Source organism: Rhinatrema bivittatum, chromosome 9 (assembly GCF_901001135.1).
Source record: "Rhinatrema bivittatum chromosome 9, aRhiBiv1.1, whole genome shotgun sequence".
NCBI classification, from domain to species: domain Eukaryota; kingdom Metazoa; phylum Chordata; class Amphibia; order Gymnophiona; family Rhinatrematidae; genus Rhinatrema; species Rhinatrema bivittatum.
Genome location: NC_042623.1, coordinates 49,876,175 through 49,892,214, shown reverse-complemented (window position 1 = coordinate 49,892,214; position 16,040 = coordinate 49,876,175). Strand labels below are relative to the sequence as shown.

The 16,040-nt window shown below is 42.7% G+C and overlaps 1 protein-coding gene across 3 annotated transcripts in view; it reads left to right on the top strand.

Moving 5' to 3' along the window:
• CPED1 (cadherin like and PC-esterase domain containing 1) overlaps positions 1–16,040 on the top strand; it is a 261,549-nt gene that overhangs the window by 106,013 nt on the left and 139,496 nt on the right. For all 3 annotated transcript variants that reach the window (XM_029617076.1, XM_029617075.1, XM_029617077.1), the window contains exons 7-9: positions 2,528–2,670; positions 10,497–10,569; positions 13,672–13,839. In XM_029617076.1, coding sequence (XP_029472936.1) covers positions 2,528–2,670; positions 10,497–10,569; positions 13,672–13,839 — 384 coding nt within the window. The remainder of the gene's footprint in view (positions 1–2,527; positions 2,671–10,496; positions 10,570–13,671; positions 13,840–16,040) is intronic.

Sequence of the window (16,040 nt, the reverse complement as noted above, 5' to 3'; positions counted from 1 at the left end):
ATAAATATTTTAAACAGCTGACATATAGTCTAGGATAAAGCACCAAAGTGGGGAACCGGCTACAATAATATACTAGCTTGACTTATTGAAAGCCTAGTATGCTGGGTCTTCATATTAGTAAGATTTTAGTATAAAGTTCTTCTATTTCAGTGCAAACCAAATATAACAAACTGAAATATGGGATAGAATGAGTGTAATCATTTGATCATAAAAGAAACATTTGAATATCTGGTAGACTTTCATAAGGTCCAAGCGCGTAGCATTTTCCACAGGTAAAGAAGTTCAAGGAGAAGAAATTAGAAGGAAGGAGGCTCAGAAGAAAGATAAGGGAATACTTATTAACCAAGAGGGTGGTGGATGCCCAGACTCTCCTATTGGCAGAGGGGTGAGTGGAAAAAATAGTGACAGGATTCAAACAAGCTTGGCATAGATTGGTATTTCCCAACCCTTTCCTAGTGAGGTTTTCAGGACTGCCACAATGAATATGCCTGAGATAGATTTGCATGCAGTGGCAACTCAGTGTATACAAGTCTCTCTCATGCACATTCATGACCAATATCTTGAAAACCCAACAGGTTAAGTGTTCCTCCAGTAGAGTGTTGGAAAACACACAGATGCAGAGGAGCAATGAGGGCAATAACTGGAAATTGCCTAGGATCTGCGGTGATTCAGTAGGAATAGTTAGGGGGGGATGGGACAGATTAGGTAGGCCAAGGAATCCTTATCTACTCATAACTACTAGGGAAGGATGTGCATTGGGATGTGAAAACTGATCCAAATGAGGAGAGTTTTGGTTCAGTTTGGGCCATTAATCCTTTCCAACTCATTTAATTCAATTCCATTAAAGGCTATGGGGAAAGAAAGAAATGTTTTTGGTTTTTTTTTACTACAAATCAGACAGACTAGTCGGTTGGGGATAAGACATGGAAGGAGCAGGACCAATCATGTTTCAACATTTTTTCAACCAGCCTATTCCAGTTGGCAGCTTCATGGATTGGTTTCATCATTTCTTTTTGTAGGTGAAAGTGAAATTAAAAATACTTTGAACAGCCAGTGACCATTTTGTTGAGTCATTCCTCTACTGGATCTCAGAAGGGGAAGGCGTAGATTCTCAAGCTCTTTGCTTGAAAGCTTAGTGAAAGAAAAGATTAGATAAAATATTTAATTTTCACAAGAAAGCAAAGTGTGCTTTTAGAGTCACTGACACTGTGCTGAGCTGTGGTTTAGGGTGCCTGCTATCTTGTAGCCGGAAAACTTCTGTAATCTTTATGAGAGAGTTACAGAGTATATCATAACTTGGGCCTGCTACTGCAGCTGATAACGTACCAATGGCTACCAGAAAGAAAATGGCTGTTTCTTGCAGCCTGTTTAGTTTTTACACTGCAGTGCCTTAGAAGCAGCTTCCTGCTTACTCTCTATAAAAGAGTGTAACAATGTAATGCACTAATACTTGCGTGTGAACTCTATGCTTTAGGGTCTTCCTGCCTTTGTGCTTGCTGCTATACCTCTCACTCTATGGCTTAGGGTGTTGATGCCACTGTTGGTACCCCATGCCCCTCCTTTGGTGCCTTGGAGTATTCATGACACTTTTGGTATTTTGGGGGTCTGTTGCCTCTGTTGTTTCATAAAACTTGGATGACTATCTTTCTATTCTAACTATGTTCACCTCAGTTTTTCTGTGATTGTTCTAATGGCTGACTTGTCATTTGTTGTAAATCAATAAAACAGATTTAAATCTAAAACGTGGATGAAAAACCTTAAAGTCAGAGTCAAAAATAGGATGCTTCCTCCACTGACTTTAGTGGAAACGAATGACCCAAATGAGAAGAAAGAGTTTCTGATCTGAACTGAATGGACTAAATGAATCAGGAAACCAAATAAAAATTCTGAACTGAACCCAAATATTTTTCTGTGCATACCCCTAATAACTACTGTGTTCCTTTGGGGACAATATTCATCACTGCCTGCGTTAGTGCAAACTCAATGGTTACTTTCTAACTGCACAGTTTGCACCAATAATCAAAGTAAAACTTTGCTTTGATTATCGCCTAAGGAAAAAAAAAACCCCATAGAAATTTGCCCCGCTTTTACTGTGACAGCAGAAAACAAGACGTGTAGTTTTGAAAGTCCAAAACTATGTGCACTTTTTCTTCCCCCAGTCTAACCCCATCCTCAAGAATGCCTGTAAAGAATGTGGGTGAAAGTGCATGCATTGTTAAAGGACGGGCCTAGTTGTACTCACATTGAGGTTGGCCAATATTCAAAGACCCCCAATTTCCATAGGTAAAACAGTGTTTTACCTATGGAAATCTTTGATTATTGCCAGTCTCATGTTAAGTACTTTGATTTCTGATGTGATTCATTCAAGCACAACATGGTGAAAATAATATTCCTCATTCACTGCCAGAGACAACCACACATAGATTGGCAGTTTGAATGATGAGAAAAGATTATGTTTCACTCTTGGTTCATAGCAAGTTATTTTAACCACGGCAGACGTGATGCTAACATTTGGTATCTTTCGCAGCTGGGGCTATTTTTTGAGAAATTCTTCCATGCCAGCCTGGCTGTGCAGGCCTTTGATAACCTGAAGGATGCAATAACCAAACTCCTACTGGCAGCAGAGGTGTTCAGTGAAATGGCTTCCTCGGGACCAAATCCTTATAAAAGGTGAGAAGCTTGCTGGGCAAAACACTGTCTCCTTCACATGAGCTTGGTCAGAGTTAGGGTAGAATGCATTGTCCTTCGATTTTTCCCTTTGTCATCATTACAGAAGCTTAAGCCACCGCAAACATCTGTTTCTTTTTAGTTCACTGTGTATAAGATGCATGTAGTGCGTTTATTTAATTGCATTGAAATTCTTTCTAAATATGGTTTTGTGCTTATACTTTGCTCAGCATTTATACCAGAATTAGTGATCTTAGAGGTTGCACAGGCAAAGTATGATGCAGCATTAAGACTTAATCATGAAATGGCACAACGGGAATGTGAACAGCAATAGCCCAGGGACAACAGAAAGGATCTCCTAATGCTGATTTCCTGTTTTCCCCCACTGAGTTTATTTTCTGCTTTGGGTTCCTTGTCCCATGAGCGTATTCATACTTTATATCAGCTGAAATACTGGATGATGGTGCATTAATGCCTGTTTCTTGGGCCGTTCTGGACTGAAATTGTGGCAGGCAATCTCGTTGTCAGTTGGGAGATTACCTTTTAGGAAATGAGTTAGCTTCCCTCCCGTGAAACCTGCAGAGTATCTGAGACAAAGGTCCATGGCTCAGCTTCCTATCACTGCAAGCTTGGTTTAAAGATCTGGCTCAGTGGCATGTGCCAGGCAGCTTCAGAATCGTCTCTGGTGAAGTACCCCACCCCGCATGAGCTGACATAAGGAGACAAATGTTATTCACAGTTTCAGAAAATACATTTAATTGTATCCTATGTTTGAAAAAGCTGATGCAGAGCCTTGAGCAACTGGGAAACACCTAAAGAAGTCTCCTTTAGGCCTGCGTGTAATAAATGATTGGCTGCATTACAGTATACATGAAGGTCACTGTATCTTTTTTGGGCACTTTGCTTATGTGAGCGGAAGGGTGGAAGAAGTGCACAGAGCATGCACAAAGTATGGACAAGGAGCCAAACCCACTAACCCAACACTTCTGTCATGGTTCCGCCTGCTGTGCAGTCTTCCCACGCCAAGGTTCAGCCTGCTGTACAGTCTTTCCTCCACCAGGAGTCCTCAGCGAGGCTTGCTCACTACCTTTCCAGTTACCTCCTCACTGGTCCTACTACACCCAAGCCTCAGCCCTACCTAACCCAGCCTGCTCAATGCCTCAGTGCTTCTTCATGGAGTCACCTCGGCTCTCTGACCTGGCCACGCATGCCTTACTATTCTACTTTGCCTAGCCTTGTGACCTCTGAGCCTTCTGCCTTGCCCTGCAGCCCATCTGGACCTCCTGCCTTTCCTTGTGGCCTCTCGGCCTCTCACCTTGCTCTGTTTCCTCTCTTGGCCTCTTGCCTTGCTCCGAGTCCTCCTGGGCTTTTCTGTTTTACCTTACAGCCTCCTGGCCTACTAGGATTACCTTGCCCAGTCTTGTGCTCTGTTGGGCTTTCTTGTTCCCTGTTCCCTGACTAGTCCAGTCCTGTCCTTATGTAGTCCTTGTCGTATCCTATTCACTCCCTTGTCTATTCCCTAGGCCTTGCCTTTGTCCTTTGCCTCAGATCCAGTCCTCATCCCGTGCTCTGTGTCCAGTCCTCAGCCAGTACCTGCATCCAGCCCTCACCCAATAACTGTATCCAGCTTCCAGCCTGTGCCTGCCCTCAGCTTCCGACCTGCCTTGCCTCGTTCAGCCTGCCCTGCCTTTTTCTGGCCTGCACCTGACCTCAGCTCCCAGCCTGCATAGAAGCTCCCAGTCCATGTCTGCGTCATGATGTTCCACAGAAGACAAGTTCTACTATCTCCAGAACCACCCTCAACCTGTAGGGGAAGGGGCTTGGATAGGCAGAAGACCAGCTCCAGCCCTGCAGCCCTGGACTGCCTCTGTGGGGGAGCTTCCTGACTCCAGTCTTCTAGTCTGTGACAACTTCAGTTTATTTCTTGGGCTCATTTAAATATGCTCTGAAACGTTTGTGTATTCAGGCTCTGTAGGAAAAAATGAGGGCAAAAACAATGTTATAAAAAAAAAATCTTTGTCTGAGTATTAAAACAAAAAGCAGTGCCTTAGGAAGATGGAAAGCATGAACTGATGTCATAGAAGGTTAAAAAGTCATTACACATAGCAAAAAACCCTTTCCTCATCTTTGCAACCTACTCTCTTCTTAAGTCAATGGTGAGCTGTGTCATTCAAAGTAGAGGATTCAGTAAATGCACATTACCTTCTCTTCCCCAGGCATTGTCACATTCCTTTCCTTCCCCCTCCAGCCATCCTACCACCTGGGACAATCACCTAACTTTCCCTCTCCCTCCTTACCCCCAACCCAAAGAGTGAGATTTACGGGCGGCGGTCTGTGGTATAAATCTGGAAAGATATGAGTGTTGTTTTGCTTTGAAATGATATTTAGCTTTTTTTGGTTTAAAGTAAATTGTAATTCTTTAATCCCACATGAGAAATCCTAAGTCCTTTTCTCATCCTCCCCTAGGTCCTTTCTTTCCCGCAGTTCCATCTTAGGTCTTTTCCTAATTGATTTTACATGAATAAGAGGACTTTCAAAGTAAATATGAAGTTGCCATATGGGTCAGACCGAGGGTCCATCAAGCCTAGCATCCTAACTCCAACAATGGCCAATCCAGGCTATAAGTACCTGGCAATATCCAAACATTAAATGGATCCCATGCTATTAAAGCCAGTAATAAGCAGTGGCTATTCCCTAAGTAAACTTGATTAATAGCAGGTAATGGATTTCCCCTCCAAGAACTTATCCAAACCCTTTCTAAACCTAGCTGCACCAACTTCCCTAACCATATCCTCTGGCAATGAATTCCAGAGCCCAATTGTACATTAAGTGAAAAAGAATTTTCTATGATTTGTTTTAATTGTGCTATGTATATTATATGTACATGCACTGTTGTGGTGCCAACCAGAAAATCATGCAAAAAAAAAAGGCAAAAGGTCACTTGGAATCTCTATAGTATTAGGCCTATTGTAATGGTGTTGGATGTGGGCTTGTCTCTAAGAAAACCATGAGAAAACTGAATTGCAGTTATAATATAGTAAACCTCCCTTATCAAAACAGCAATCAAACGGCAACAACCCTACCTCTGAAAAGGCAATACTGCAAATATTACATCAGGCCCGAAAATGCCACTTCCTATTCAGAAAAGCAAAACAGGCTGCTATAGATTCCTACACAGAATCAACATGGTAGCAGAATACCTTACCTCAATCACACATGCAGAACACTAAAAACGGAATAAAGATAACATAATTATAATTAGAAAGATGAAGACAAAAACTGAAGTGGAAACCACCTTTGACCTTGTATACAATGCAGCAATGGGAAAACAGAATCAGTACCATTATAATGTGTGATGCTATGGAAAAAGAAGTTACACTATTAAGAACATAAGAACATGCCATACTGGGTCAGACCATCAAGCCCAGCATCCTGTTTCCAACAGAGGCCAAACCAGGCCACAAGAACCTGGCAAGTACCCAAACACTAAGTCTCTTCCATGTTACCGTTGCAAGTAATAGCGGTGGTTATTATCTAAGTCAACTTAATTAATAGCAGGTAATGGACTTCTCGTCCAAGAACTTATCCAATCCTTTTTTAAACACAGCTATACTAACTGCACTAACCACATCCTCTGGCAACAAATTCCAGAGTTAAAATGTGCGTTGAGTGAAAAAGAACTTTCTCCGATTAGTTTTAAATGTGCCACATGCTAACTTCATGGAGTGCCCCCTAGTCTTTCTTTTATCCGAAAGAGTAAATAACCGATTCACATCTACCCGTTCTAGACCTCTCATGATTTTAAACACCTCTATCATATCCCCCCTCAGCCGTCTCTTCTCCAAGCTGAAAAGTCCTAACCTCTTTAGTCTTTCCTCATGGGGAACTGTTCCATTCCCTTTATCATTTTGGTTGCCCTTCTCTGTACCTTCTCCATCGCAATTATATCTTTTTTGAGATGCGGCGACCAGAATTGTACACAATATTTAAGGTGCGGTCTCACCATGGAGCGATACAGAGGCATTATGACATTTTCCGTTTTATTCACCATTCCCTTTCTAATAATTCCCAACATTCTGTTTGCTTTTTTGACTGCCGCAGCACACTGAACCGATGATTTCAATGTGTTATTCACTATGATGCCTAGATCTCTTTCTTGGGTAGTAGCACCTAATATGGAACCTAACATTGTGTAACTATAGCATGGGTTATTTTTCCCTATATGCATCACCTTGCACTGTCCACATTAAATTTCATCTGCCATTTTGATGCCCAGTTTTCCAGCCTCACAAGGTCTTCCTGCAATTTATCACAATCTGCTTGTGATTTAACTATTCTGAACAATTTTGTATCATCTGCAAATTTGATTACCTCACTCGTCGTATTTCTTTCCAGATCATTTATAAATATATTGAAAAGTAAGGTCCCAGTACAGATCCCTGAGGCACTCCACTGCCCACTCCCTTCCACAGAGAAAATTGTCCATTTAATCCTACTCTCTGTTTCCTGTCTTTTAGCCAGTTTGCAATCCACGAAAGGACATCGCCACCTATCCCATGACTTTTTACTTTTCCTAGAAGCCTCTCATGAGGAACTTTTGTCAAATGCTTTCTGAAAATCCAAGTACACTACATCTACCGGTTCACCTTTATCCACATGTTTATTAACTCCTTCAAAAAAGTGAAGCAGATTTGTGAGGCAAGACTTGCCTTGGGTAAAAGCCATGCTGACTTTGTTCCATTAAACCATGTCTTTCTATATGTTCTGTGATTTTGATGTTTAGAATACTTTCCACTATTTTTCCTGGCACTGAAGTCAGGCTAACTGGTCTGTAGTTTCCCAGATCGCCCCTGGAGCCCTTTTTAAATATGGGGGTTACATTAGCTATTCCAAGTGGCTAGCTATTAGTGCATGGAGCAAGGAGACAAGGTTGTCTTTATTGAAGTAGTTGTATTTGGTGAATCTGTCGCAGGTGCATAAAGAAAGCCCTTACTACCTATGTGATGTAAATTTTCATTGTAAGGTTACGATCTAGTTGTACGCCCAAGCTTCTTACTAAGTTGTTAGGTTATAGGTGACTTCTTGATAGGGAGGGCATGGATATTAAGGAGTACCCTTGTTGGCTTAGCCAGAGGAGCTCAGATTTGGATGGGTTGAGTTTCAGTTTATAGCTGTGGATCCATTGTGCTATTGCTATAAGAAAGCAGTTAAGGTCAATGATGGAGGCAGTTTAGTTAGATCCTATTTTTATATAGAGCTAGATGTTCGTGAAAAGATGCCATTCAATGTTGAAGGACTTACTGAGGTCCTAGATTGGACAAGTGTAAATGTTGAAGAGGATAGGGGAAAGCACTCCATGGGGCACTCCAAAGGTGAGGTCTTTGCTCAGGATATGGTTTAGCTTTTATTGTTGAGAAAAGACTGAAACCATTTGAGGACTATACCTTCCATGCCAATATCCTTTAATTGTTGCAGCAGGAGTTGGTGACCAACAGTGTTGAAGGTGGCAGAGAAATCCAGTATGACTAGAAGGGAGTCACCACCATGGTTGGCATTCATGTGGATGTTATTTGTTATGGCTAGTAGGATGAATTCTGTTCCACGGCCTTTTCAGAGTCCCAATTGGTCATGAGGTAGATTTTATATTCTTCCAGTACTCTAGAAGTTGGACGTATACTGCCTTTTCCACTATTTTTGATAAGAGAGGAAGGCTGGAGACTGGTCAATAGCTGTTGATTACTTTTGGGTCAGAGCCTGTTTTTTCAACATGGGTTTGATGATGGCTTTTTTAGTTGGGGAGGTAGGGAGCCTTGGGTTAACATGACATTTATTTTGGTATCAAAACCTATCCCCCTGGATAGGTTTTGTTTTAAGTTACAGATATATTTGGGTGGTATTGTGTCTGAAGGGTAAGTGGAACGACTGATCCTTTGGAGGATGTTTTTCTGCTTCCTTGGGAGAGACTGTTCTGAACTCAGCTAGTGGTATGTTATCAAAATGGGGATCGATTGGTCTGGTAGGGATTGGGCAAGAGGAAGACAAGGTAGAGGGGAAGTTTGGGGTAAAGGAATCATTTGGGTTCAAGGTGGGCACAGGTGACAGGTGTGGTGGTGAAGGAAGAGTGAATAGTTAGAATATTTTTGAGGAAGAAGTGGGAGGCAGCAGAGAGTAATGGAGTGATCATTTGTTCAGGGAAGTGCAGGACATCAGAGTTTTAAAATTCTAAGAGTTTGGAGGTTTGCAACGTTTACATGACATTTTTGTCTATTAGCGTCCAAGGTTGCTTACAAAGTTGCCCACAAAAGGCCACATCAGTGTCAGGTCCACCAGCGGGAGGGCCTGGTTGCAGATGGTGATGTTGGCTGGCAGATGGGCTTGTGGGTGGAGAGCTCCAAAGTCATCCCCTCGGTTTGATGGTCATCAGGGCGGGGAGGGGAGGAAAGGAGGGGGAGTCCTTTGGATGCACTGGTGAGGTCTTCATCTTTTCCTTTTCTGATGCTGCTTCCTCCTGCTTCTTGGCCCGACAGCCATGCCCTATGTACCAAACTTTGGAGTTGGGCAAGATGACAAAAATGGGATTATAGGCAGATTATAGGCACGAACTGGGAAACAAAATAGGGACAATATTTGAAAATATTTACAAAAGTATAAGTTATATGCTTCACCCACTGCAAACAGGTTAAATGAAAGAATATTTCATATATATTCAAAGACTAGTTTTAAAATCTGTAATTTAATCTGAATGTGCCTCATACTTTAACAAAGTCTTTTGTAAGTGTTAGGATACTAAAATGTGATATTGGTATGAAATTGAATGCACTAATTTACTTTGTGACTTTTTTTTTTCTTTTGTTATTGGAACTTCTCATGGGCGAAAAGGTTTGAAAGATGAATCATGTGCTTTGCGTGGTCTAGTCTGCTCTTTTGGTCTCGTTATAGGTCATGCATCTATCAAATAGACCAAGGAATCCAAGTATAAGAACAAAGCACCATAAAAAAATGTAACTCCCACATAAAATAGAGATGGGACAAAGTTTTCATGGTAGATGTGGCCAGTTTTTGCCTCAGCGAAAAGCCCTTGTTTTATTGCTGTGTGCCCAACCAAAATCCTGTGAAATGGCGTGGGGAGCTGTGCACAGGGAGACCAGACTCTTTTTGGTGCTTCCTGTTCATTTCAGGCTGATTGTTTAAATTAATTAAGGGATGAAAGGAAGGTTTGAGTGAAAATATATTTGATTGCTGAGGGAAACTCTGGTATGTTATTTTGATGTCTATTGTGGGTGTATATTGTGTTTTAACTTGTACTTTATACTATTACTAGCCGTTAAGCCCGTAACAACGGGCTACAATAAAATGTTTTTTTCTGTCCATTTCCTTCCCCCTCCCCCCTCATTCTCCCCTCACCCTCTATTCTCCCTCCCACCTCCCCCCTCTAGTCTCCCTCCCTCCATCTCACCTTCCCCCTCCCCTCCCTCTCTCCTCCCTATCCCCATCCCCTCAGTCACTCCCTCCCCCCCCTCAATCATTCCCTCCTCCCCTCAGTCACTCCCTCCTCAGTCACTCCCTCCTCTCTCCCCCTCCCCTCAGTCACTCCCTCCTCCCCTCAGTCACTCCCTCCTCCCCTCAGTCATGGTTGCTGGCCAGAAAATCCCAAAAAATAAAGTGAGGAATTTGGTTAAGTCCATGAGTGGTGTGATTTTGTTTGTATGCCAGAACTAACTGAGAAACAGGGGGAGGGGTTCATGGAGGGGAGTTTTTCTTGTTGTTTGTATGACAGTTTTAAGAGATATATATAATAATGGTAGGGCCTCTTCTGTCCTCTCTTTCAGATGCAGGCGCTGTTTTCAGCTGTTGACCTTTGACATCGGTTTCAGAGATTCTGTATGTCCCCTCGTGCTGGAGGTAAGCGTGCATCCCATTAAGCGTATGCTAAAAAAGCCTGTCAGCAGACGGGAGACAAAATATGTAGAGCCTAACGCTAAAAAACAAACTTCAAATACATTCATTTTATTTAATGACTTGGAATTTGCAATTGAGAAAGGCGGGCCCTATGCTTTTAAATTAAATTTAAAATTAAAAAACTTAAAGCCTGCCTTTTTTGATTTCTAGATCGATTTAAAGCAGATTGCTTAGTAGTATAATTTAAAAAAAAAGTAAAATAAACAACATAAGACAGCACATATTATCAGTCATGCCAAAAGGAAACAGCTCTTGAGATTGAACAGCGTTCAAGTGACAGGAGTGGAGCAGATTCTGACCGACACCTCGTGCTCTGACTGGAGACCAAGCACAAACTTAGGGGCGGATTTTAAAAGGGTCACGTGCGTAACATATGCGCATAACCCTTTAAAACCCCTCCTGCGCGCGCCAAGCCTATTTTGCATAGGCTCGGCGACGTGCGCAAGCCCCGGGTCGCGCGTATGTCCTGGGGCTAGAAAAAAGGGGCGGGGAGGGGGCATGGCCAGAGGCCTCCGAAGGCCCACTAGGCCGGGGGATTGCCGGCGCCTGCTAGGCCAGGGATCGCCGGCGCGCGCAACCTACGCCTGCCCAGAGGCAGGCGCAACTTAAATAATAAAGGTGGGGGGGGGGATTTAGGTAGGGCTGGGGGGCGGGGTAGATAGGGGAAGGGAGGGGAAGGTAGGGGGTGGAGGGAACGGAGAAAGGCTACGCGGCTCGGCACGTGCAAGTTGCACAATTGTGCACCCCCTTGTGTGCGCCGACCCTGGATTTTATAACATGCACGCGACTGCGCGCGCATGTTATAAAATCATGCGTACCTTTTAAAATCCGGCCCTTGACCTTCCAGTTTTCAAAGAAATTATTCTCACATCTGCCTGTACAACAGAGCTGTTCTTTTCCTGACATCCTGCTCAACCTCAGAAAGAGTCAAAGAGAATCCCAGGAATGCCAGGTTTACAATTCTCTCCCCTTGTTTCTGAAGTGATGGCACCACCATGTTTTCAAGTTATTTCCCCTCCTCCCCCTTAATGGGGGAAGGAAGGGCGTATCCTTAATGGGATACACCTTTCCTTCCCCCACCCACCCTGACACAACATTTTGGACGTGGGTTCCCTGAGAGATGTGCAGGAGTAGGCAACCTCCAGTCCCCGTGGGCTCCAGTCTGCTTCAGTTTTTCAGGGTATCCTTAATGAATATTGCAAGAGAGAGCTCCTCAAGGGAATGCAAATCTATCTCCTGCATATTCGTCAGGGATATCCTGCAAACCCGAGGGAATTGGGGGTGGCCACGGGGACTGGAGGTTGCCTACCCCCCTGTAAAATATGATTGAGCTTCTTCCTTCTCCATGACCGGCGCTCTGACTGAATTGGTTTTGAAGAGAAGCACTCAGCAGGTTTGTCCATGCATGGCCATCGATGGCTCGTGAAGCAATGTGTTGTAAAGGTGTTATCAGGGGGGCCCCCCTGTGTTAGAGCTACATGAGCTCTGTAGTACATTTCGGTCTGAAGAGCACGCTGTTTGCGGAGAATCGCTGATCCAGTGACATTTGGGCGCTCTTTTCTTCCCTGCTGGATCAGTTGACTTTGGGATCACCCTTTCACAGTTATCTTCTGGGCTCATGGACAGAGCTGCTGAGTTACCCTGTTCCAAGAGAGAGGGGGCTTTCTGGCCAGGCCTGGTTTCCAGCTTGCATCTCAAAGCGGTATGGTATTTGTAGTTCCTGATTCTACCCATTGAAATCAGCACTGCACATCCCATAATGCATCGGGATGGGATTGTCAGAAGTCCAGGAGTGGCCTGGAATCGCCCTCCTGCAAGTGGGTAACTTGCAGCTCTGTATGAATCAGGATTACCAGTTGGCAGCCTGCCATCCAGACCTGGGCTGAGCAAGTCTTGGATTTGCCCTGTTGCAGTTCTAATGGTTCCAAGAAAAGCAGGACTGCAAATGCAGAGAAGCAGTATTTCCTGAATGCCAGTGAGGAATTCAGAGAAGTGAGTTAATAATAGATTCTATGACAGCTGATATGTGGGCTTGGCCAGCCTAATAATGTACAGCAGTACTCAGCGTGAGCCTGCTCTGACGATGAGCCTGCCTAGTTTGAAAATGTTCTTATTCCATGTGGATATTTTTAACTATTAAAAATCAAATCAAATGTGATTTAGGTATAACTCTTCATGTGCTGAAAATAAACCTGATGCCCTACTTCCTCACTTTCTGACCTCAGCACAGAGACATTCAGATGAGCGCTGGCAGATATGATCCTCATACCACATCCCTTGAAATGAGTTTGTAATCCATTTCCAAATGAGTTTCAGATACACCTGAGGTAAACAACACAGCAAGGCAGAAATGTCCAAAGGACATAAAACACAGTATGTTAGCACAGTGGTGCTCAAACAGGCCTGTGCACACCTTCTGTCCCCCAGGATATCCCTAAGGAATATACACGAGATGTATTTGGCCATGCGTGCCCTTATATCTCATCCATATTAATTAGGGTTATCCTGAAAACTCAACTGGCTGGGGGGTAGGGGGGAACATGAGGACTGGTTTGCGCACCACTGGACTAATGACATGTAATAATTATCTGGGGGAGAGCCAAGAAGGCTAAATGCAAAGAAAAAATAACTCCAACTGTGTTTTCTTCAATTTTCTTTAAAAGCAATGAATGCCATGTTATTCCTGATTAATTCCACTAGAGGGCAGCATATATTTTAGTTTGGTAATTGTATTTATTCATGAATATTTGATATTCCGTCTTTTCCTTATTTAGTCTCAAAGCGGATTAAATTAAAAAGAAAGAGCATTGAGTACCTAGATGTGTCACACTGTAGGTCAGTGTGTGTGGCTGCCAGAAAATCCACTCCTTCTTCCTGGGAATGAAGGAGTAGTCACCCCGGAGATGCTGATCCAATACCTACATGTTATGGCATTGCATGCACACAGATGTAGAGCCGCGTTTTCATAATGCTATGGGCTAAAACAAAGCCGGGATCAGCCCTCTTTGTAAGAATTTTTTTTAAATCGTTTAAAAAACCTTTCAGGTGTATGATCACTTTGACGTTCCTGATGTTGGTGAGCAGATTTTCCAGGACCAAGCACTGAAAGAAGGTCTTCTTGACGATGCGCTCAGCTTCCTGTCATCTAACCTGTCTGCAGATGCGGGGCTTCTTCAGAGACTCAAGAATATGCACAGATCCCTGGTGACAAAGGTAAAGGGGATATACCGAAACGCTCCCCTCCTCTTCCTCCTTATGGAGAGACTGACTGCCATGGCGTAAAGGTTTGCCAGCTGGTTTCCTTTTATTCCACGCGGGCTGAGCCAGCTTTCCAGTGGAGATGAGGTTAGACCAAAGCAGTATTAGGGAGGTGCAAAGCCAAGATGTTCATTTTGGGCCTTATTTCTGTTTGTTTGTTTCATGGGTTGTTTGGGGTTTTTTTCGAGATTCAGTTTGTTTAATGTTTATTTCAGTTTGATTTTTTTTATCAAGCCAAAATTTAAAATTAAATGAAAAAAAGTCTCCAAAACATAAAAAAGTTAACCTAACAGAAATGTCCCTTCCCCTTGCTCTCCCCCATCTCCTTGCCACCACCTGCCACCCTTTTACCCCTTTCCTAGTTATAAAGGGGCAGGAGCAATCCCCAGGTACAAACAATGTTAGGAATTATTAGGAAGGGAATGGTGACTAAAACAGAGAATGTCATAATGCCTCTGTATCGCTTAAGGGTTAAAATGCACCTTGAATATTGTGTGCAATTCTGGTCATCGCATCTCAAAAAAGATATAGCAGAATTAGAAAAGGTACAGAGAAGGGTGACTAAAATGATAAAGCGGATGGAATGACTCCCCTGTGAGGAAAGGCTAAAAGGGTTAGGGCTGAGGAATGACATGATAGTAGTCTATAAAATCATGAAAGGACTTGAACAGGTAAATGTGAATCAGTTATTTATTCTTTCAGATAATACAAGAATTTTAACTACTGTAAACCGTTTTGATAAAATTTTATTTTAAAAAGCGGTATATAAATACCTTAAATAAATAAAAAAATAAAATAAAAAAGAATTAGGGAGCACTCCATGAAGTTAGCAAGTAGCACATTTAAAACAAATCAAAGAAAATTCGTTTTCATTGAATGCATAATTAAGCTCTGGAATTTATTGCCAGAGCATGTGGTTAAGGCAGTTACTGTACCTGGGTACAAAAAAGGTTTGGTCAAGTTCCTGGAGGAGAAGATCAAAAACTGCTATTAATAAAGTAGACATAGGGAATAGCCACTGCTTATTACCGGCATTAGTAGCATGGGATCTGTTTATTATTTGGGTACTTGCCAGGTTCTTGAATCCTGGATTGGCCACTGTTGGAAACAGGATGCTGGGCTTGATGGACTCTGTCTGACCCACTATGCCAACTTTTTATGTTCTTATGCTCCTGCCCCTCTAGGTCCTTTTTAAAATGGCACCAGTCAGTACCATATTGTTTCACGATCATAAAGTATTTCATGTATTTTTTTTAGGCAGTTGGGAGAGAGGAGGAACTCAGTCCCTTAGCTTCCTTTTCCTGTTTTCATTTTTTTTCCTATTTTTTAATAAACAAAAAGAAACAAAATAAACATCAAACGAAACAAACAAAAAAAATTTAAAAATCAATGCAAAAAAACAAAACAAAACACAAGGAAACTATTTTTTCCCTTTGCATATCCCTACATAGACCCTCTAGATGGACTTTATGGTCCTTATATATCATCTTTTGTCGGGGTTTCTATCCAGTCCTGGTTTCACCCCATTATATGCATGAACTTTTATTAGGGAAATCAGCAATGCAAGTTCATAGACACAACCCATCTGCTTGTTGGGGAGAAAGGCAGAGCCAGCCAGCAGCCCCGCTTTCATGTCAGAATGAGAGCACCATTCTCAAAGCCTGTTACCAGGGTGAGGAACAACTGAACCGGGTAAACTGACTGTCCGAAAAATGTCCTCACGCAATCCGGCTGAAAGTAAGTGCGCGGTTACGTGGTCTGCAAAACTTCCAGCTAGATTGGGGGAGGTGTTTCCGGGCTGCTTTACACCCATCACAGATTTCAAAAGGGAAAGGAAAGTTCGCTTGTGTGTTCCCTTGGAGAATCAGATACAAGCTGGTACCTGTTGCGGTCTTTGCATCTCGGGGGACAGCCTGAAAATTTCCCTCCATATGTATACTGTTTACCTTTTTTATTTATTTGCTGTATAGACTCTCAGGTGAATCATTTGGAACTATTTTTTAATCAAGCCAAGGTTTTATGGCCATCAAAATAATGTTTTGCATTTCTCAAACTGTTGGAATTATTTCCAGGGTCCAGACTGTGGAAATCAAAGTTTTCATTTTGCAGAATATTTCACATTAGCTGCATGTTTGTGAAACCTTTCATCCTAGGAA